We start from the raw sequence: 22,826 nt of genomic DNA, 5'->3' as shown, positions 1-22,826 counted from the left end.
TTAAAAGCTTAAAGCTTCTTAGAGGTCTATATAGGGCGAAACATACTTTGATGTCATGGAATTCAGCCAGATTTATAAAGTCTGGCTGCTCTTTTAGGGTCATTCCTCCATTTCCCGCCCCATGCTCCTCTGCTTTGCTGAGCAATAGCTTTCTAGATAGAGTCCATGTCGCCGTAAAGCCATTTCAAAGCATCTTCGAGGTGAAGGGTGTCCGGATTAATATTTTATCCAGAGAGTTGCATTCATTTCAAATGGTCACAAAAGGGAGAGGTGCACAGTCTTACTGTACCAATGTAATCTTTCTCTCAAGGCCAGGTTTCATCCAAGCACAAGTCCTCTCCTCCTGTGAACATCTATCTAGGACTTCCGTCTGTGCCCTTCTGGCGGATGCAGCTTTTCAAGTGAACTGGAAAGAAGCTCATTTTTTTCTGTACAGCCACAGCTAATTGGCCAGAGTGCCTGGTGAGTGACCTGCTCATTGCTGAGAATGACCTGGAGCGAGTACAAGATGTTTGTGGGCTGGCTTCCTCATGAGTCTTGTTCCCTTGGATGAATGTTTGCTTCCCTGCAACACGCACCCTCAATCCTGGCAAGGCATTCTGAAAGTCACCTCTGTGAGCAGACAATGGTGACAACTAGAGATGTCCCGATCAGGATTTTTTGCCCTCGAGTCCGAGTCCGAGTCATTTGATTTGTGTATCTGCCGATACCGAGTCCCGACCAGTGAAGGGGCTTTTTGAATGATGTTGTGTGGTTTGTTGTTCCATAGGAATGGAGTAGCTACATGAAATACTGTATTACTGCTGACTGCCTTGAGTCTTTGCAAGTAGTGACCAGCAGGCCCTAGGAAGAGATGTTCTGTATATTCTTACCCATCTTTATATCTAGGGTCTAGGAGAGTGGCGATGTAATAGAGAGGCTGCGATTCCACATCGGCAAAGCGCTTCTCCACCGCCTCCAGCAGAGTCCTCTTCATAGTCTTCACACCATGGTCAGCTTCCTCCCGAGAGAGAACACGCCTGAGGACTAATCAATAAAAGATTTAAATTAATATGGGCTATTACAGCTTGTTTCAAATCATGAAATAACTAGGTTCAAGAATGACAATACATTCTGACTAAGGCATTCCAACTTATAATGTCTACTTATTTGCTACTCAAGGACATTGTTTTTAATTTGTCCATGTATGACTTCTCAAATGAATAAGTGCCTTAGTCTGATAATGTATTCTCATTCTTGAACCTGGATGTACAATACCTTGGACTAAAAAGACCCCCTATCCAAGAAACCAACAAACTATCTGGCGCACTGCATACTCTAGAAACTTTAATCATAAAATAACTTAAGGTATTCAAAAATAACAAATAAAATCTCGTTAAATTACCTGTTATGGCAGGGATCACATCGGCCGCAGTTGCAGACTCCCTGCTGACATCCCTGGTGAGCTCTTCAAAGGGGGAGAGCACCTCGGCAGTCTTGGTCATGAGCTCCCAATGGGTAGCGGTCAGCGTAGCTGGCAGACTGCGCTCGGCTGCATAGACACTGAGGGCACGCTGTTGCTGCAGAAGGCTCTGCAGCATGTACAGGCTGCTGTTCCATCTGGTCTGCACACAAGAGAACATGATTCATTTAGTGTTGCGTATACCGGTATTACACTTTGAGAAACTGCTATGAGCTCTCGATTAACAATTTAAATGCGTGGGGTAATTATGGGCTCACTCGAATATGGGGGGCGGGACGGTCTATATTTATAACTGAGGGAGATCTCGTCGGCTGTGCACAAGTTGTGTTCAATTCTGGACTGTTATCACTCATTATTATGTGGCGTGACTGTGGCCAGCAATTCTTAAATAAACACAACAGTCAACTGTGTTTCACTGGCTACTTAACGATACAGTCTGTTTCCATGCGTTTTCCTGACCCATAACAATACTGTCAAGCCGGATCCGAATTTATAGGCATGTAGTTTGAGCCCGGCTTAATACAGCTTCTTGTCACGTAGGAGCTCAGGGAATACAGCGGGGAAACAAGAAATGACAAACGCATTTGGATAAAAAAAATTATGCTCGAACTCGAAGTCAAACCGGCTTTTACAGACAGAGCACGTAATGCCTTAGAACCCAGCGGCTTACTGTGTATGAGAAATTATAAAATGTATGGGAGGATTCTTACCTGTACGTCTTGTTGTAGACGCCTAACGTCCACATTCAGCTCCACCTGGATGTCCTCCAGACGAGAGTAGGCCAAGGGGGAATGCTTGAAGTGGCCCACTATCTTTCTGGCATTGGCCAGGGTGTCGGTCACGCTGCGCTGTGATAGTAGGCCCTCTTGTACACACAGCTGAAGGGAATGGGCGACACAGCCCAGGCTCGGCACCGCCATATCCCGCATAGCCTTCTTCATATTTGATGCGTTGTCTCTCACTATTACGTGTATCCGTTTTCCATCAATGGCCCAGTTGGCAAGCATACCCCCCATTGCTGTTTGGATGCGCTCTGCTGTGTGTGATCCACGAAATTCCTGGACATGCAGGGTAGCCCGGCGCATAGCAAAGCTGGAGTCGATCCATTGGGCCGTCAGGCTCAGGAGAGACATTGGCGCCACAGATGAGCTCCATATATCCGTGGTGAATGAAACGTACTGTACATCTAACAGCAGTCCACGAAGTTTGTCGGTTATCTTTTTGTAAAGGGCTGGAAGTGCCCTGTCGGTGAAATAGTGCCGCGAAGGCACTTCATACCTAGGCTGCACTTGCTCCATGAACCTGTGAAACCCGCGGTTCTCCACAAATGAAAAAGGCAGGTCACTTGTGGCGATCATCTCGGCGATCTTTGCCGTTATCCCTTGAGCCATCACACTCTCTAACGGCATCTTCTCTTTCTTCGCCAAGCTCTGCTGCAGCGTGAGCTGGCTTGACTTTGGCGTTGCCTTCGAAAACTCACCAAACTGTGAGGGGTGTTGGTTCTTCAAATGCCTGATGAGATTCGACGTATTGAAAGCTGCTCTCTCTTTTCCACCCCTCGAAATTCCCTTTTGACAAATTGAGCAGTTCGCCAAGCATTCATCTTTTTCGTCAACTTTGAAAAATTTCCACACAGCAGACATCTTTACCGCGTACGACTGGGCCAGAGCTGTAGAGAAAGAGTTGGATCATCCTTTGATCTTTGCCGACGAGTGGTCACGTGGTTTGCGTAGTCTACGCCCACCGCAGAAGGGTCCTATACACCGGGAGCTGTCAATATATTTCATTGAGCGAGAGCGTCCTTTTACGGTAATTATATCAGATTATACCCCCCCCAAAAAAACGAGTTCGGTTTGTTTTTTGTAGGGCATTTTATGGCCTTCATTGTCATGTAAAAATATTGTAGTGTCAATACCGTAATACTGTAATATCATTGCAGTTACACTTTTGGAGGGAAACGTCATCTTAGCTAGGAAGCTCCATTACTTACCATTGAGATGCTAATTGTCCGTAGCCCTTGATAATGTCTATTTGTTTTGGATTCAGCAGATTTACAGTAGGATATTTTAATGGATAAAATACTTCCAATACATAAAAAAATAAACACACACACGCATATATATATATAAACACAGCATGTCCCAGTTGTAGGCCTACAGTAATATAACATTACTGTTAATTTCGGCCTTTATGATGCTAGTCATCATCAGACCTGCCAAACCACTCAATGCAGGATGCAAATGAACATGAACATGATGCAATGAACATGAAGTAAATAACCCACAGCTGTACAACCTGTGCTTGAATGGTTCAATCTTTTATTTGAAAGAAAAATTACTCCAAATAATAATAATTATATTGGTATAGAAACATAAACAACCCAAACAAAATAACTATGAATAAAACGGCATGTCTGTGTACATGACAAGACGTGTGTGTGTGTGTGTGTGTGTGTGTGTGTGTGTGTGTGTGTGTGTGTGTGTGTTCGTGAAATCAATAATGCATGAAGAATTGGAATTCACTGGAACTGGAAACATGCTGGAACTTCCAATGCATTGAAAGCATCAACCTATGACCAGAGTGGAGCAGACAGGAGAAAAAAAAGAGAGAGAGATTTATTTAAATACATGGCATGGGTGTTGGTGCTGAAAGGGATTGATTTGAATATTTCAGAAAAGACTGATCTGCTGGGATATTCACACACCATCTCTGGGGTTAACAAAGAATGGTAAGGGGGGAAAAAGGGTGAGCAGAGATTCTGTGGGCAAAAAATGTCTTGTTGATGGCAGAGGTCAGAGGAGAATAGCCAGACTGGTTGGAGCTGATACAAAGGCAACATTAAGTCAAATAACAACTCTGTACAACAAAGGTATGCATAAGAGAATCCCTGATTACACAGCACATCAAATCTGGAGGCAAATGGGTTACAGCAGCAGAAAAGCACATTTGCTGCCACTCCTGTCAGCTAAGAACAGGAAAATAAGGCAACAATTTGGACTGGCTCACCATACACGACACTAAAAGATTGGAAAAATGTTGCCTGGTCTGATGAGTTTTGATATCTACATCTACACTCAGGTGGAATTGACAGAATTTGTCGACAACAACATGAAAAGATGGATCAACCCTGTATTACATCAACGTTTCATGCAGGAGATAGAATGGCATAGGGATATTTTCTTAGCACAATTTGGGCCAATTAGAACCAATTAATACTTTGTATTTGTTGGAATGCCACAGCCTACCCAATACTTTGTTTAAAGGTACAGTGCCAAAATGGTAGGCCACAACCTGGAGGGACATTTATTGGAAAGTTAAATGGATCACACAGCAAGAATGGCAGACAAGATTGCTCTGGACCCTTTGCTAAACCAATAATTAGCACTCCTCCCTTCTGCAAGAAATTTTAGAATGCCTTGCTGCTGAAAAAAATAAATATAAACACCATTTTCTCCCTCATTCTATAGTATTGCTTAACAGAAGTGGAGAACAGTAGAATGCACACATCTACATGGAAAGCATATATTTTTTTAATACCACAGAGGAATATTTTAAGTTTTTTTTGGCAACTTAAGCTTAATTTATTGTATTGTGCTGCCCTAACGGCTTGGGCCTAGAGAATCTAGAGGACAAGACAAATGGCCATATTGTTTTTAAATGCCTGTTTACATGTGGATTGTGGAGAAGTGTCACGCTAGACACATTTCTGTGAAAACAGACACTAAAAGTTAGTTATCTCATCTTACACGGGTGGCAAGAGTAGGCATTGCAACTATGCTGCCCATTCCTACGTGTCATTAACATTTATTAAAGTAATACATTTAAATTCACTGAGTCACAGTACTCCACAAAATTCAAGTGAACACTGAACACTGCACACTAGAAAATTGCATTTATGCCTCATCCATGCAAGGGGGCAGCCCCCAGCCTCCTGCAACTAAGCCATGTCTGGCAAAAGCACGTCCCATCAACAGCAGCAGTCTCATGCAGTAGCAGCAGAATCATTTCCACCTGTAAAACAACTCAATGGGAATACAAAGACAAAAACAGTGATATTAGTCAAATGATGACGGTTAAATATTTCACAGCCAGTCACTGCTGATTGAAATAAGTGATTTTCAATGAATTTGTGGTATCATTATGACCAAGTGAATAATTACAGCTGACAGCTATGACTCTGTTTTGTGGTACAGGATTACCATGGTTTGCTGTGCTGCTTTTGGGTGCACCAATAGGACGGAGAAGGGCTTCCGACTGTACCGCTTCCCAAAAGACACCAGTCGGAGAAAGAAATGGCTGGCGATGGTTCGCAGAGAGAACTTCTGTGCGGACAATACAAAACTTTGCGAGGTAATGTTAGCTTTGGGCTCATGGTTTCATAAAGTTTCAGGTTGTCATGCTATTCACTGTAGCTGATGAAGCTTAACTGTAAGTAACTCAGTCAATTTGTGGATGTGCTTGACGTGAAATGTACTACAATGACATTGTGCAAGTAATCTCATATCCATACCTTCTTTCAGATTCACTTTGAAAGGACCCAGTTCACCTTTACCAAGAAGGGTAAGGAGAGGTTGAGGTCTGATGCAGTCCCGACCCTTTTCAGTCATAGGCCTACACCTAAGAGGAGGAGGTCACCCATGAGGAGGGAAGGGCCTTACTTCCACCCTGATGACCACATCTACTGCAAAAAGTTGCACTACGGTATGACAGTTACAAGAAGATTTTGGAATCTAGAGTGGTGCACATTTTAGTGTGATAAGCGTATATGTAATGTTTTAGTTTATTTTCCAGAATTCACCTTTTCCATAAACACTTACCACCACACACATTCAAAACACTTATTATGACTGACAAAACTGCACTGTTTAGACATGAGGGGGGGGGGGCAATACCTTCTCTGGCCAATCCTACACAGTACACCTTTACTGTGTGTGGGGGGGGGGGGGGGGGGGCAATACCTTCTCTGGCCAATCCTACACAGTACACCTTTACATGACCCTTGGGAACCTTGTAATAGTAGACCACTGACAATGTCAACTGGTGGTTGTGTAGATGGAATAAATAACTCAAAACCATGGCCTAGTGGTTAAGGAGATGGGCTTTAGTCAGGGATGGGACCAAGTCACTAATTTGCAAGTCGCAATTAAGTCTCAAGTCCTTCCAATCAAGTCAGAGTCAAGTCACAAGTTAAGACACAGTCCAAGTCGTGCCAAAGCCAAGTCAAGTCCAAGTCAAAGTCTTATTTTTTCCAAGTCCTTAAAGTCACCTTGTATTCTATGTGCAACAATTATTTTTAGTCCTAAATTCATTACCTCATGTCCCCCTTTGCCAGGTCATGTCCCTTACGAAAATCGACCATGGTATACCACGATTTCATGCTTTTTTGAGTATGGTTCGGCTTGTTTTTTGGTTTGACTATGGTTTAACTATAAAATGAACCATGGTTTTACTCCTAAAACTAACCACGGTTTATAGATAATTATTCATTAAATTACACTTAGCTACCGCTTTTAAAACAATCAAACACACATATTGGTGACAGTCCTTGGAGCAGTGTGGGGTTAGGTGCCTTTCCCAAGGGCACTTCAATCATGGATAGAGGTGTAGGGAGAGGTAGGCCTAAGGGTGTGATACAAACTGCAACTCTGTAATCTTCAGTCCAACTCCCTAACCATTACACCACAGCTGCAAACGGCTACAAACATGCGTGATACCATGGATGGTTCAGAGTACTATAGTGAGACCATGGTTACTACAGTAAAACCATGTTTACAGTAAAACCATGAACGCTTTTCATAAGGGCTTTTAAACAAAAATAGTAGGCCTACTGGTACTGTTTAAGGGTAAATCATTTAGTTTTTCTTTCTTTCATGCACTTTTTTCACACACAAATGCAAAAATATATATATATTCAGACGACTTGGAATGCTATTGCTAAAACTGTCAAGTCAAGTCTCAAGTCAATAGCGCACAAGTCGAGTCAAGTCACAAGTCATTCCTAATATTGGCAAGTCAAGTCTCAAGTTGAGTCATTTGTGACTCAAGTCACAAGTCCACATCCACAGGTTCTAATCACACTCCAACTCACCTTCCACTCCCTACCTCACTCCATGGCTGCATGGCACCTAACCCCACATTGCTTCAGGGACTGTAACCAATACCATGTACTTAAAGTGATACTGTCCCATTTTTGGAAATAAGCTTATTTTACACCTCCCCTTGAGTTAAATAATAGGTTCTTACCTTTCTCTTGTACTTTGAACCTTTTTCTAGTTATGGCAGTGCACATTTTACCTCCAAGCTAACAGTTAACATTGAGTCCTATGAGACCAGCTAGCCGCGAGCTGGTCTCATAGGACTCAATGTTAACTGCTAGCATGGAGGTAAAATTTGCACTGCCACAGCCAGAGAACGGTTGAAAGTACAGGAGAACGGTAAAACCCCATTTTTTAACTCAAGGGGAGGTGTGAAATAAGCTTATTTCCAAAAATGGGACATTATCACTTTAAAACAACTGTAAGTCGATTTGTATGAAAGTGTCAGCTAAGTGTTCTCTAATGTAATCTAAACAAACCACTTACCTTGTTATTACAGAGAGAGAGGAAAACACTGAGGGACAGGTAGGGATGAGTGGGACAGACAGGAAGGAACAAAGAGAGAGAGATGCAGAGGAGAGCCGAGAGAGGGACATAATGAGAGATGAAAAGGAGGGAGAAAATCAGGGAGGATGTGATGAAGAGGAGAGTTTAGAGAGGGACCTATTGGAGGAACAGAGGCAGGAAGGCTGCGATGATCACTCCAGCACAGGCAGCAGAGATGAGACCTCCGAGAGGGAAATGCTGAGGGACGATGGCGCAGGCGCAGCCAGTGTAGAGAGGGATCTGCTGAGGGAACTGGAAAAGGAGAGAGAAATGAGGCTGGGGGCAGAGAGAGCACTGAGGCTGCAAAAGAAAAAAAATTTAAGGCTGAGGAAAAAAATTGAGCAAATTCAACAGAAAATGAAACACATCTTTAATCAGGACCAAATTAATGCACTGACTTCCAAGAGACCAAAATGGAGCAACGCCACTATTAAAAAGGCCATTAAAATTAGATTCTCTGCAGGCACAACAGCCTACAACCTGCTCAGATCTATGAGCATACCTCTGCCTGCTGTAAGCACGCTGCAGAGGAGGATGCAACATGTGAAAATGGAGCCAGGAGTACTGCAGGAGGTGTTCAGCATGCTGGAGCTGAAGGCTGCTGCCATGGATGATCTAGAGCGGAACTGTGTGCTGACACTGGATGAGATGGCCATCACTCCAGGTGTAGAGCTGCACATGGGGACAGGGCAGCTCTATGGCAATGTGACCCTGCCTGGCCACAGAGGAAGGGCAACTCATGCCTGCGTTTTCATGCTGGCTGGTGTGACAACACGGTGGAAGCAGGTGGTGGCGTACCACTACAGCGGCAACTCCACAAACGGTGCAGTGTACCAGCCCATTGTCACTGCTTTGGTGGAGGCAGCAGCATCGGTGGGACTCCATGTTGTATGCGTCACCAGTGACATGGGAAGTCCCAACAGGGCAATGTGGAAACAGTTTGGAGTCACCTATGACAAACCATGGGTTCCACATCCGGTACACCCAGAGGAACGATTGTTCTTCATGCCGGATGTGCCCCACCTGGTTAAAAACCTGAAGAGTGCCCTTGTCCGTGGCCAAACTGTCATAATTCCACAGGATGTGGTGCAAAAAGAGCAGCTCCCATCGTCTGCGGTCTCCCTTCGCCCTCTGCAGGACCTGGTGGCATACCAGGAGGCGAAGGCACTAAAGTTGGCGCCAAAACTCAACAGAGCCGTGTTGGAGCCAAACCATTTCGAAAAAATGAAGGTGAGTTCAGCCATGCACGTGTTCAGCCAGTCCACATGTGCCGCAGTGAAATACCTGGTGAAGGAGGAGCAGCGTCCCGTTGAGTACCTTACAACAGCATGGTTCCTCAAAACGATTGACCGGTGGTTTGATCTGATGTCTTCACGGCATCAAGGCACCGCACTCTCTTTTCATTGTATGGAGGAGTACCAGAAGGCCATCAGGTTCCTGGAGGATGCCATCCACCTATTCCGCAACATCAAAATAGGGGAAAAGGGAAACTGGAAACCAGTCCAGACCGGACTGATAATGTCAACAAGAAGCATCCTCCAGGTGCAGGAACACCTCCTTGGTAAGCCTGGCCACAAATTTCTTCTCACCAGCCGCTTTACCCAGGACTGCCTGGAAAATACGTTTTCCTGCATTTGGCAGAGGAACCCCGTACCAATACCACTGGAGTTCTACTACACATTACGCGCTGTCACTGTTGGCTAGGTGCTGTCAACGGTAAGGACAGGAAGCTACCTGGACGACAACAGTGACCACCTGGCAGACCTCCTGGACAACTCCACCACCTGCAGTCCCAGTAGTCTCAGAGTGGAGCACTTGAAAGACACACCACCACCACCAGCCACCCATCCGCCAAATGTACTCACAAAAGTGGAGTCCTGCATGCTATATCTGGCCGGATACGTCATCAAGGGTGTGCTAGGCGGCTCCCTATGTTCGACCTGTAAGCCTGCCTTAAGGAACAGTGACGAGGCTGTACCGGACAACGCCACACTGCTGCAGATGAAGGAGTACAGAGAGGGTGCACTTCACCAGCCATCTGCGGATGTATTCTCTTTACTGCAGCACGTTGAGCAGCTGTTCCGGGCCAGGACATCAGAAGCCCTAATGGAGTGCACAGTCAGTGAACTAGTGGAAGAGGCCATGGCTGTGAAATCAAACCTCCCATCCTGCCATGATGTCAAGAGGAGAGTGATCACCAAATACACCAGGTTGAGGCTCAGGATTGCAGGTAAATGCATCAATAATGAAAGGGAAGACCATGGGAAGGGAAAAAGCTACCTTGGCAGTAAAAGTCAAGCAAAGAAGGCTACACCTCCTACCAAACTCCTTCCGATGGCTGTAGCGGTCCCCACCAACACCACCAGTCTGCACCAGCCTGCTGTAGCGGTCTCCACCAACACCAACACCACCAGTCTGCACCAGCCTGCTGTAGCGGTCTACACCAACACCAACACCACCAGGCTGCACCAGCCAGCTGTAGCGGTCTCCACCAACACCACCGGTCTGCACCTCCTGCACCAGCCAGCTGTAGCGTTCTCCACCAACACCACCGGTCTGCACCTCCTGCACCAGCCAGCTGTAGCGGTCTCCACCAACACCACCGGTCTGCACCTCCTGCACCAGCCTGCTGTAGCGGTCTCCACCAACACCAACACCACCAGTCTGCACCTCCTGCACCAGCCTGCTGTAGCGGTCTCCACCAACACCACCGGTCTGCACCTCCTGCACCAGCCTGCTGTAGCGGTCTCCACCAACACCACCTCCTGCCTGCTGTAGCGGTCTCCACCAAGACCAACACCACCGGTCTGCACCAGCCTGCTGTAGCGGTCTCCACCAACACCACCTCCTTCACCTCCTGCACCAGCCTGCTGTAGCATTCCCCACCAACACCACCAGTCTGCACCTCCTGCACCAGCCTGCTGTAGCGGCCAAAACCACCTCCTTCACCTCCTGCACCAGCCTGCTGTAGCGGTCTCCACCAACACCACCTCCTGCACCAGCCTGCTGTAGCGGTCTCCACCAACACCAACACCACCTCCTGCACCAGCCTGCTGTAGCGTTCTCCACCAACACCACCTCCAGCACCTCCTGCACCAGCCTGCTGTAGCGGTCTCCACCAACACCAACACCACCAGTCTGCACCTCCCGCAGTCTCCACCAAGACCAACACCACGGGTCTGCACCAGCCAGCTGTAGCGGTCCCCACCAACACCACCGGTCTGCATCTCCTGCACCAGTCTGCTGTAGTGGTCTCCACCAACACCACCTCCTGCACCTCCTGCACCTGCCTGCTGTAGCGGTCTCCACCAACACCAACACCACCTCCTGCACCAGCCTGCTGTAGCGGCCAACACCACCTCCTGCACCTGCCTGCTGTAGCGGTCTCCACCAACACCACCTCCTGCACCTCCTGCACCAGCCTGCTGTAGCGGCCAACACCACCTCCTGCACCTCCTGCACCAGCCTGCTGTAGCGGCCAACACCACCTCCTGCACCTCCTGCACCAGCCTGCTGTAGCGGTCTCCACCAACACCACCAGGCTGCACCAGCCAGCTGTAGCGTTCTCCACCAACACCACCGGTCTGCACCTCCTGCACCAGTCTTCTGTAGCGTTCCCCATCAACACCACCAGTCTGCACCTCCTGCACCAGCCAGCTGTAGCGTTCTCCACCAACACCACCGGTCTGCACCTCCTGCACCAGCCAGCTGTAGCGGTCTCCACCAACACCACCGGTCTGCACCTCCTGCACCAGCCTGCTGTAGTGGTCTCCACCAACACCAACACCACCAACACCACCTCCTGCACCTGCCTGCTGTAGTGGTCTCCACCAACACCACTTCCAGCCTGCTGTAGCGGTCTCCACCAAGACCAACACCACCGGTCTGCACCAGCCTGCTGTAGCGGTCTCCACCAACACCACCTCCTTCACCAGCCTGCTGTAGCATTCCCCACCAACACCACCAGTCTGCACCTCCTGCACCAGCCTGCTGTAGCGGCCAAAACCACCTCCTTCACCTCCTGCACCAGCCTGCTGTAGCGGCCAAAACCACCTCCTTCACCTCCTGCACCAGCCTGCTGTAGCGGTCTCCACCAACACCAACACCACCAGTCTGCACCTCCTGCACCAGCCTGCTGTAGCGGCCAACACCACCTCCTGCACCAGCCTGCTGTAGCGGTCTCCACCAACACCAACACCACCAGTCTGCACCTCCTGCGGTCTCCACCAAGACCAACACCACGGGTCTGCACCAGCCAGCTGTAGCGGTCTCCACCAACACCACCTCCTGCACCTGCCTGCTGTAGTGGTCTCCACCAACACCGACACCACCAGTCTGCACCTCCTGCACCTCCTGCACCAGCCTGCTGTAGCGGCCAACACCACCTCCTGCACCAGCCTGCTGTAGCGGTCTCCACCAACACCACCAGGCTGCACCAGCCAGCTGTAGCGTTCTCCACCAACACCACCGTTCTGCACCTCCTGCACCAGCCAGCTGTAGCGGTCTCCACCAACACCACCGTTCTGCACCTCCTGCACCAGCCAGCTGTAGCGGTCTCCACCAACACCACCGTTCTGCACCTCCTGCACCAGCCAGCTGTAGCGGTCTCCACCAACACCACCTCCTTCACCTCCTGCACCAGCCTGCTGTAGCGGTCTCCACCAACACCACCTCCTTCACCTCCTGCACCAGCCTGCTGTAGCGGTCTCCACCAACACCAACACCACCAGGCTGCACCAGCCTGCTGTAGCGGTCTCCACCAACACCACCGGTCTGCACATTTCATTGAGCGAGAGCGTCCTTTTACGGTAATTATATCAGATTATACCCCCCCAAAAAAACGAGTTCGGTTTGTTTTTTGTAGGCCATTTTATGGCCTTCATTGTCATGTAAAAATATTGAAGTGTCAATACCGTAATACTGTAATATCATTGCAGTTACTCTTTTGGAGGGAAACGTCAACATCACCCGCACCAGCCTGCTGTAGTGGTCTCCACCAACACCAACACCACCAGTCTGCACCAGTCTGCTGTAGCGGCCAACACCACCTCCTTCACCTCCTGCACCAGCCAGCTGTAGCGGTCTCCACCAACACCACCAGGCTGCACCAGCCAGCTGTAGCGTTCTCCACCAACACCACCTCCTTCACCTCCTGCACCAGCCAGCTGTAGCGGTCTCCACCAACACCACCTCCTGCACCTTCTGCACCAGCCTGCTGTAGCGGTCTCCACCAACACCACCTCCTGCACCTCCTGCACCTGCCTGCTGTAGCGGTCTCCACCAATACCACCAGTCTGCACCTCCTGCACCAGTCTGCTGTAGCGGTCTCCACCAACACCACCTCCTGCACCAGTCTGCTGTAGCGGTCTCCACCAACACCACCTCCTGCACCAGTCTGCTGTAGCGGTCTCCACCAACACCACCTCCTGCACCAGCCTGCTGTAGCGGTCTCCACCAACATATAACCAAACTGAATCAAAATGTGTCTTTTATGGTAGATCATATTGTTAACCAAGTTAACAATGACATTACTTAAAATTGTTAACTAAAGTTAACGATGACATTACTTTCTGCCTCTCCTCTATACCTCTCCTTTTAAATCCATCTCTAACAATGATGTTTTTTTTCCCATTTTGTTAAGCACTTTGAGTTACATGCCTTGTATGAAACAGTGTTATACAAATACAATTATTATTATTATTATTATTAAGTTCTATGAAGTTGTAAAACTTGAATAAATGTTTGACAGACAGTTGAACTTACAATTCAAAAATATTGTTAATATCAGTGAAATTATGAAATTATGGTAGTGCAAAAATGAGTATACTACTGCACCCACCACATCCCTACATTTTGAGTTTAGTACAATTTGTCGAATCTATCATTGTATTGCTGGATTGTGAATTTCAATTAACTACATATATTCTCTTGTCTCCAAAACACTTTACAGTTGATGTGTTTGCAATAATTAGAATGTTGTGGAGAAATTATGTCTGGCATGAGGGCACTGTGCCTGCGTTTTCCCCTTTGATAAAAAACCCTAGTAACCTTACCTTTTGGTCATATGAGTGGTTTGTGTCTTCCAGCTTGAATCACAAGTCTACAGCTTATTGGGAAATACGCCAGGATTGCTCCAGCAGGTTTTCAGTTTGCTGGTGGGTGGGAGACCAACAGAAAGCTTTAAAACAGAAAGGCAAGCATTAATCATAAACTGTTCAACGACTGAAATATTAACACTGCAATGTTGAAACGTTGACGAATAGTTCTAGGCTACCAGGTTATGATTTTACTGATTGTAGTTAATACACAAGTACACAAAAAATAATTCTTGCAGTTCTTTGGTAATGTCACACACTAATATCTGACCGAAAATAATATGAACCACACTCTAATCAGGTGCTGTTCATACATACCCGGGTATTTAAATATATTAAGACCTTCCCCTTCGGTTGTGCCTTTAGTTCACAAACGAAGGTTTTCCTTCTATAAATGAAGTTCCAAAAAAAACTCTTTAAAATCTCCGGTTAGCGTTTGTATATAAACGCAGACTTCCACTTACGGCGCACAGGCTTAACGTATTTATGACAGCTCTCAACTGCATATTTATGCGTATTTGCCTGTGATGTGAACAAAAATATTTTGCTAAGCGTAGAGAAGAAAATGTTCGTTTATCAAAATACCCAGGTATGTATAAACAGCACTTTACCCTGATCATCACGAGCTCACAGCTTCAGCACACCATCTGCTTTAAAATAGCTATAGAATCTAGATTCGAACAGAAAAATGACAAAATGAACATCAGCATTTGAATGCCTCGTAGTCCATTATGAATCTAGCTATCGTAAAGATACACGAGTAATGTAAGCTTAATGTCAGCATAACAAATGAGCAGGTAACATCACCATTGTATACTACCCAAAAACAACAAACATCCTCGGAGACTGTACTTGTGATAGCCTGTGTCGACACACGACACAGTAGACACTCAATGGCACAAAAATCCCAAATTCTACTTAAGTAATACCTGAAGCCATGAACATCAGCATTTGAATGCCTCGTAGTCCATTACTGGATCTAATTAGTTAGCACAAAAGATCTCCGTGCATCAACTAGTATAACTTTGTTGACATTAGCCTTCAGCTAGCTTAGAAACATTAGCTATAAATGACCGTAAGCAAATAGCTCTGAAATCAAACATAACGACTGTATGGATATTGACAGAAGACAACAGGACGGTATCTTATAAAATATGCGACATATGTGACATGTCATCGTTTAAAATATAGATTGAAAGGTAGCATTGATGTTTTGCGAACACGTCAAAATCCAAAGTTGAACCAAGCGCCGTGCTGAAAACGCTACCACACAATTAACGGGTTTTCACATTACCATTGTGATTTTATATTACCCAAACTGGAAAAATTACATCCTCAGAGACTGTACTTGTGATAGCTTACGCTGACACAGACAGACAACTTTGATTAATCTCCCTATTATATCAACTTACCTGGGAAGTGGTCGACACGCCAACGACACTCAATGGCGTCCCCGTTGCTGCACAGGACCCTTTGAGCAAAATGAAGTGACGGCGAAACCCCGGATGTAGAGCAGCCATGCTCGTCCGCGGCCGTCAACGGCTTCAGGACAACTCTTTCTCTACGGCTCTGGACTGGGCTTGCTATATTCTTCTGAAGCTCGTGAGTGACTTCCGTTGTGGATGATGTCACGTCGTACGTGCGGATGTTTCTATGTGAAGCCTAGATGTTTTACACTCCGTGCCACATTGTTATAGATATAATATATGTTTTTTGTTATTATATATATTTTTTTATTATTATGAAAATTATAATGATATTTATCCGAGTCCTGATCGGGAGGCAACGTCCGATTCCGATCGAGTCTGACACCACCTGATCGGGGCCGATTTCCGATCACGTGATCGGATCGGGCCGTCTCTAGTGACAACGCTCACACCAGCCATGAAAAGATTTTTCTTTTTTTACAACCACGCATCATACAGCCCTACTTCCCAAATGTCATGGAACTATAGGGTGGTCTAGTTTCTTTTTTTTCTCCATCACTCGGAAGATGATGTTACTTTTCCTATCCTTTGGAGAGGCCTAACAAAAAACAAAACAAAAACCAGCACAGTTCCTATAGGTTTACCAGTGGCAGCTTGAAAGGGGAAGGCACATTTGCATATACAGGCTGTAATTTCAGTGACAGGTGTGAATCAGGCTTTGTGCTGTGCTGGGTCACGCTAAATCAGGGGTCGGGAACCTTTTTGGTGGAGAGAGCCATAAACGCCCATTTTTTAAAAAATATTTTTTGTGAGAGCCATACCATTTTCGCCATTATTTCTAATGCTAATTGTCATGCACAGAAGGGAATAAAAGTAACGCTTGCATTGGGGACAAGAAGGGAGAGCTAACGAAAGAAGAACTAAAACTAGGCTACTTGTAGATGTGCTGATGTGCATTTAAGAAGCCACGCGCATGCATTACCTTAAGTTTCTATCTTTTATGCATCGGAGTTGCCAATGAGCAATGAGAATGACGGAGGTGCTTCTATTCTAGCCATCAGACAGACACAGGGAAGGTGCATGAGGAGGGAGGAGGGAGGGAGAGAGAACTTCAAGACAGGATGCTCATCTTGGTCGCGCTGACATAGTTAACATTTTACAGTTGATATGTGGCTGACATGTCTATTTTTAGTAATTCGCGAAAATGCCCTACAAAGCGCGTCCCTTACCGACATGCGTCCCCAATACAGAACGCATGATTTAACCGCCAAATAGGCTACAGGGCGATTCCGTATTTCAGGGGACGAATGGCAACCCTACGTTTGCCTTCGCATTGTGGCACCAGTTATCTCGCAATCACACTAAACTGGGAAAGACTTACGTCAGTTGATTCAGCAAAAGTTCTTCCTGTAATCGAGGGAGAAGTACAGCGCTGCATTTATATCCCTCGCTCACTTGCGTTTCCTCCACTTGATTTGCCATCAATATGGCACGGTCGTGAACAGTTTCTTTGTTTTGGATACAACCGTTAGCCAGCTGAACTTTAGGTAAAGCATTACGGATGGAATGTTATCTCACACGACACGACCCAGCGCTGGCACGGCATTGTCCAATAAAAAACGCGTTTTTCATATCTGTACAGTAGCCTTCGTCGAAGGCCTGTGCTTGGCTCAGCTGATCGGACCTGGGATGGATTAAATGCGCGATCATACTTTATATTTTGAATATTATCTTAACTTTTCGATTTCAGTAGGTCCATTTTTAATTTAGTGCCGTAACAAAATTATTCATGGCTTATTGAGTAAACAAATGACAGGTTTGTCCGAGAGCCACATGCAGTTCCCAAAAGAGCCACATGTGGCTCGCGAGCCATAGGTTCCCGACCCCTGCACTAAATGGTGATTAATGGGTATAGGTGAGGACATTTTCCCCATGGCCTCTGAGCAGGAGAACAAGGGGATAATTCCTCTAATAAATGCTCACAACAGCATCAAGCGCAGAACATCTAATGTGAATTGATACAGTGGCAGCGGAAAAGCTTCTAGCCTTGAACTCTGCTGATGGTAAATTTTTAATTATCTGAGCACTGAGCATAACTCATCAGCCTGTCTGAGCTCCCTCACACATTAGTGCATCGGCGTCGTTAGAGCATTTTTACCGGGGCACGTGCCCTGGTGTGGACCTGCGGTGCCAGCCTATAATGGGCACTGATTTTTTAATTAATTTATTTATTTATATCTTTATTTTTTATTATTTAAATCTGGATCATCTGTTAATATACAGAATACATGTTTGCATTATTTTTTTTCTCTTAAAATACGCCTATAGCCTACTACACTTAAGTTAGAATGTAAGTCTGACACCGACGCAGCAGCCTGATCAGAATGCACTTGCCACCATGGCCACTCGCACTCGGAGCATGTAGCCGGAATTGCCTGCTAATACAGACATGCAGGAGTTTTTCATACTATCTTTAAGAAACACGACAGGCTTACTAGTTCTCCTAGTGAAGACACACTAAAACATTGATTATAATATAACCTAGTTATTTTTGGCACCCTGAAGAAATTGACTATTTGAATTACGTGGTGAGTTACATTGTGCCCCCCCCCCCCCTCATTGGCCGACCGCTGCAATGAAATGTGACGAATAGGACTAAAGAGTCGTTCTTCTTGATAAGGAGAGATTTGGGCAGCACATCTTTTTGAACCGAACCTTACCTGCAACACAGCGACCATTCACTCCGGCCGGTGTGAAGTGAAGTAGCCTAAACAGTAGGCTAAGCGTCATTTTTTGTTATCATCTGTAAACTAAGCATAGCATGTCAATCAAATGTGTAGAACATGTTTCATCTAATAACGCGAAGGGGCGTCTCTGAAGTGGTGTTAGCCTATGTGGTCAATAAGTAGCTAGCTAAGCTGGACCTGTTGATCGGAGAAAGATCACAAATGTCGGCTTCACCAACTATTTGCCATGTTGTGCTGTTTCTCAATTCTGTACGTTCGTGTTTTCAGGGGGTGATGATCCCGTGATGGACTACCCCAACTTGTCTTGTCAGCTTTGCTAGCTATCGGCATATATTTTGACATCTTGACAAAGTTGCCTGCAACCAATGGCCCCGCTGTTATAGCCCAGGCTATAGCGCACTATAACGGAATACATACAACACTCGTAGAAAGCAGTTTTGTAGGCTATGCTGTTGCTTTTAAAAATAGCCCAGCGCATGCTTGAATGAGCCGTCGTCCAGGCAAGTTGGAGGCTGGCTGACTTAATGCAGCCCAAGCACACGTTAGTCTCAGAGTTGAAAATTAACGATTCTGAAATGATTCTCATTCTGGTGTTTGCTGCTCGAGTGGTCTTACAGACAAAAGCATGATGACATCCTACAGGTAGTTACTTTTAAGACAGAAACATAATGCCGTGAACATGGCCAACTATTCGATTGAATGCATCTATTACACATAGCCTACGCAATGCCCATGTGTGATACTCTGGCTCCCCCTCTTGACGTGAACATGCACCGGCACACACAGACACGCGCACACGCCATACACACACACACACACCAATTGATCATTCATAGCTTGCTATACAGAATAGAAGAATGTCCAGTTTTTATTATCAGTATGGATTACAGTTATACAGTTATGTTCACAAGTGGGCCAATTCAATATACAGATATACAGTTAAGTTAACAGTAGGCCAATTCAATTCAGTTTGGTTCAGGTAGATATTGAATGATGCAGAAAATAAGAATATAACAATGTATTTATGATGCTGTTTAATAATAAATAAGTGCTATAAAATATTTTCTTGTGTGCTTGCATAAATTATCTCTGCCCATTCTTTTTTAAAAATAATTGCCCAAAAATTTTTCAGCTCGCGCGCTTCGCGCGCTCGCATTTCTTTTTGGTGCCCTTTTGTGCCCCTGTATAGTGTTGAGGCTGCTGACGCCCCTGCATTAGTGGTAGGCAACACACCACAGAGTGGAATAATGAGCAGGAGGCTACATGTAGCCCACTGTAATCACCTTGAACCTCCCTTCCTTGTGCCACACTAAGCTTTTCTTTAAAAAAAATATATTTTCTGCGCTGATTTCTGCCCTTATCTCTTGACACTAAACAGCAGAAATGTTTTCGAGTAGCCTAAAGACTGAAGTATTTCTAATAACGAACAGTTACCGTGTGCTTTGCGCATTTGTTAATTGTACATCTCGGTGCAGATGAAGCTCTGTCAACACACACAAAGTAGGCTATAGATATCACTGAAGACACCTTCAAACCACTCTGACAAATCCTGTGCAAAAGCCAAACAAGTTCTGAAAAAGCGGAGAGATGGGAAATTATGATCAATACACAAAATGCCGATTTCAAAAGAGCCTTTCCGCGATCTGTTGCTGTTAACCACACTTTTTAATTACTGCAATTAGGCTCGTACACACACCTCGCACACCTTGCCCGCGTATTACATTACCTTGTGGTCAATGATGCTGTTGTATCCTTGCAAAGCTGTGGGGGGAGATTTGTGCGCCTTGACAGGTGTACTGGGGGACAGCTTAGTCTTTGGGCTCGACGCATCGGTCGGGCTTCGTGAAGAGTTGCTGTTGCTGAAGCTGGCGTTGTACACGAAGAACAAACTGGTGCACATGGTTATGCCGAAGAACACTGCAACCCCATGACGCTAAAAAAAGAAGTAATCCAACATGCAGTTCGCGTTAAACTCTTATTTAGGCTACTGTATGCAGTGCATTAAAAGATACACCAGTCCACGCATCTAACATCCAAAACTCGTGTGAAAAACAACAACCAAGTTATTAATCATTAAACTATGATTTACCTTAGGCTATAAGCTGTACAATGACACTGTATGAGAAGGAAGATGTGGTTGGAAGGTAAAAACAATCTCGGAAGTGTTACAGACGCACAAAAGAAACGTGTCCTGCCTCTGTAAGGATGGAATAGGCCTAATATAAGTAAGGTCACCAGGAAATTAAAACTGTCTTCATCTATCCGCAACCAGTTCTTATAACTTGGGGGATCCTCTGCCCGTTCTCTCAGCAACTGATTGTAGCAACCCCTCTCTTTCCTCTGCAGCCATCTTCTGCTCCATATGCGTTTGTCCTTTTCTTTTTTGCTAAGATGATGGGTTTACATAGCCTAGTTAGTTCCATGTATTTGTCAATATGATTTATTTTATGTAGGGGCCACAGTAGGCCTAGCTTAGCCTACTTAACACAGTAGACCTTTAAAGATTTTACAATAATAATAATAATTTACTTTATATATAGAGCAGAAAAAAATATTTTGAATTCTAAAAACTCAACTTATTAACTTGTGACTAGGTTCTATTTAATTTTGTATTTTTAAGTAGTGAAATGTATACTTACTTAAGTGAAATACAGGCTGAAGCCAGGATAACAGCAACAGCAGCAAATGTTTCAGCATCCATTTTTTTTGGCAGTTATCTCCTTGGCAATTGATCTATTATCTAATTGGCTGTTGCCCATTTTTGGTTGCCCTAAAAAGTTGCCCTGTGTCTCATCTGGTTGCCCGTTGCCGGCAACATTGCTCGGCAACATTGCCCAAAAAGTTGCCCTGTGTATCATGACCTTTACAGACGCACAAAAGAATTAAAGAATTAACTTAACCATAATTAACCAGCTCTCATCACAGGTTGGTAACCGGTTGCTGATCTCCCTTTATTCCAAAATATGTGCAGCATAAATTATTTTCTATTAGCCTAACTTCAATATCTTCGTAAACGTCAACTCTCCTGTGTAAGTCACCAGTATATTCCAAGCCACTATGACATAGCCTATTATCTTTTTTATTTCCCATAAGACAACAATACACCTCAATTAATATTGGGACAGGCTATTGTTTTCTTCGTGCCTAAACGTAGGCTGTTCGCTCACTCAAAACTCTCTTCCATCGCTTAAGGTCATGATACACGGGGCAACTTTTAGGGCAATGTTGCTGAGCAATGTTGCCGGGCGATGGTGCAAAGAGCGTTTCCCATTGATATTGAGTAGCATCCAACTGCAGTTTGCAGAAGTGGGCAGGTCTGGATCTCTGAGATCCCGCCCCTCCCATTTTGGATCTCGCCCCTCCTATTTCTCCTATTATGGTAGTCTGTACAGTCCCACGCCATCCCGACGTCACCCTATTTGAGAATTTGCGCCAAATGTCTTCTCCGGCGAATGCATAGTAGCCTACACTGTATTCTATGCACACAGTTTGTATCGTGTCTCGTCGTTTGGAGTGCTAAATAAGTAAGGGATAACGGCCGACGAGGTGACCGGTTATACGAAATTAATGGCGAGGCGGCGGCTTTGAACTTTGGCGACGCGCTCAGCGCGGAGAGAAAGTTGCCTCCGCCAAGCCATTCATTTCGTATAACCGGTCGACCTCGAAGGCCGTTATCCCGCTTATCTGCCGTTATGGTAGGGTACTTTTTTAAATCTATTATTGTCGGTAAAGTTGTAGGAACCATGTTCTATCAAGATAGAATATTGCTGTGCTGGCGTCCAACTTGACGCGCGTTTGGTAGCCGACGTTGTGATTATTTAATGTTCCTTTGGCCCTATAGGCCTACTACGTTGGGATGGAAGTTTAAAAACAAAAACTTGCGAAGCATTTCTATGCTGAATCGACATATGTCGCATCACGCGTCTATTTCCCCCTGCTGATCATCACAGGCTAGCCACCTGTCAACTTCGTGCGTAAAAGAGAGAGAGATAGAGAAAGAGAGAGAGATTACCCACGCTAGGGTAATTTTTAATAACTCTCCCCTTTCCCCTTTCACACGTGTTCCTTCCCCACAAGAGGAGAGTAGCCCAATTTAGAAAAGGAATGTTTTCGGATCAATAACAAAGGGAAGGCAGCGGGAAATAGCCTACATTTTAAAAACCATGGGAGTGGAGCAGATGACGAGGTGACTCGTTTCGATACAATTGATGGCGAGGCAGATGCTTAGAATTTCGGTACAGGGTATTTTTGTCATCTATTGCTAGGCCTATCTGTAAATTTGTAACCTATGAATTATGCCAACTGCAGAATAATGTATGCGCACGTAGGCTAATCGGGCGTGCCTCTATCATATGCATGTAGGCTAGTAGAACTTTCAGGGCGACAGACTTGACAACCAAATGCATGAGTGTTTATTTCCATTTACATAGAATAATTTGTCCTTGACCTTACTT

The 22,826-nt window shown here is 45.5% G+C and overlaps 1 protein-coding gene and 1 long non-coding RNA gene across 2 annotated transcripts in view; both read right to left on the bottom strand.

The window, feature by feature from the left end:
• The window catches only part of st6galnac5a (ST6 (alpha-N-acetyl-neuraminyl-2,3-beta-galactosyl-1,3)-N-acetylgalactosaminide alpha-2,6-sialyltransferase 5a), an 88,655-nt gene that overhangs the window by 42,715 nt on the left and 23,114 nt on the right, over positions 1 to 22,826 (bottom strand). The window contains 1 exon segment of the mRNA XM_063218937.1: positions 20,099 to 20,305. Within this exon segment, the coding sequence (XP_063075007.1) occupies positions 20,099 to 20,305 (207 nt within the window).
• Positions 3,764 to 5,756, bottom strand: LOC134465321 (uncharacterized). The gene is made up of 2 exons (XR_010038132.1): positions 5,662 to 5,756; positions 3,764 to 5,473 (listed from the first exon to the last, which is right to left on the bottom strand). It is a non-coding gene; the product is annotated as an uncharacterized LOC134465321 (long non-coding RNA).

This window comes from Engraulis encrasicolus, chromosome 16, assembly GCF_034702125.1.
Source record: "Engraulis encrasicolus isolate BLACKSEA-1 chromosome 16, IST_EnEncr_1.0, whole genome shotgun sequence".
Taxonomy (NCBI): domain Eukaryota; kingdom Metazoa; phylum Chordata; class Actinopteri; order Clupeiformes; family Engraulidae; genus Engraulis; species Engraulis encrasicolus.
Note: the sequence above shows the minus strand (reverse complement) of the source record. Positions and strands in the feature narration are given on the sequence as shown.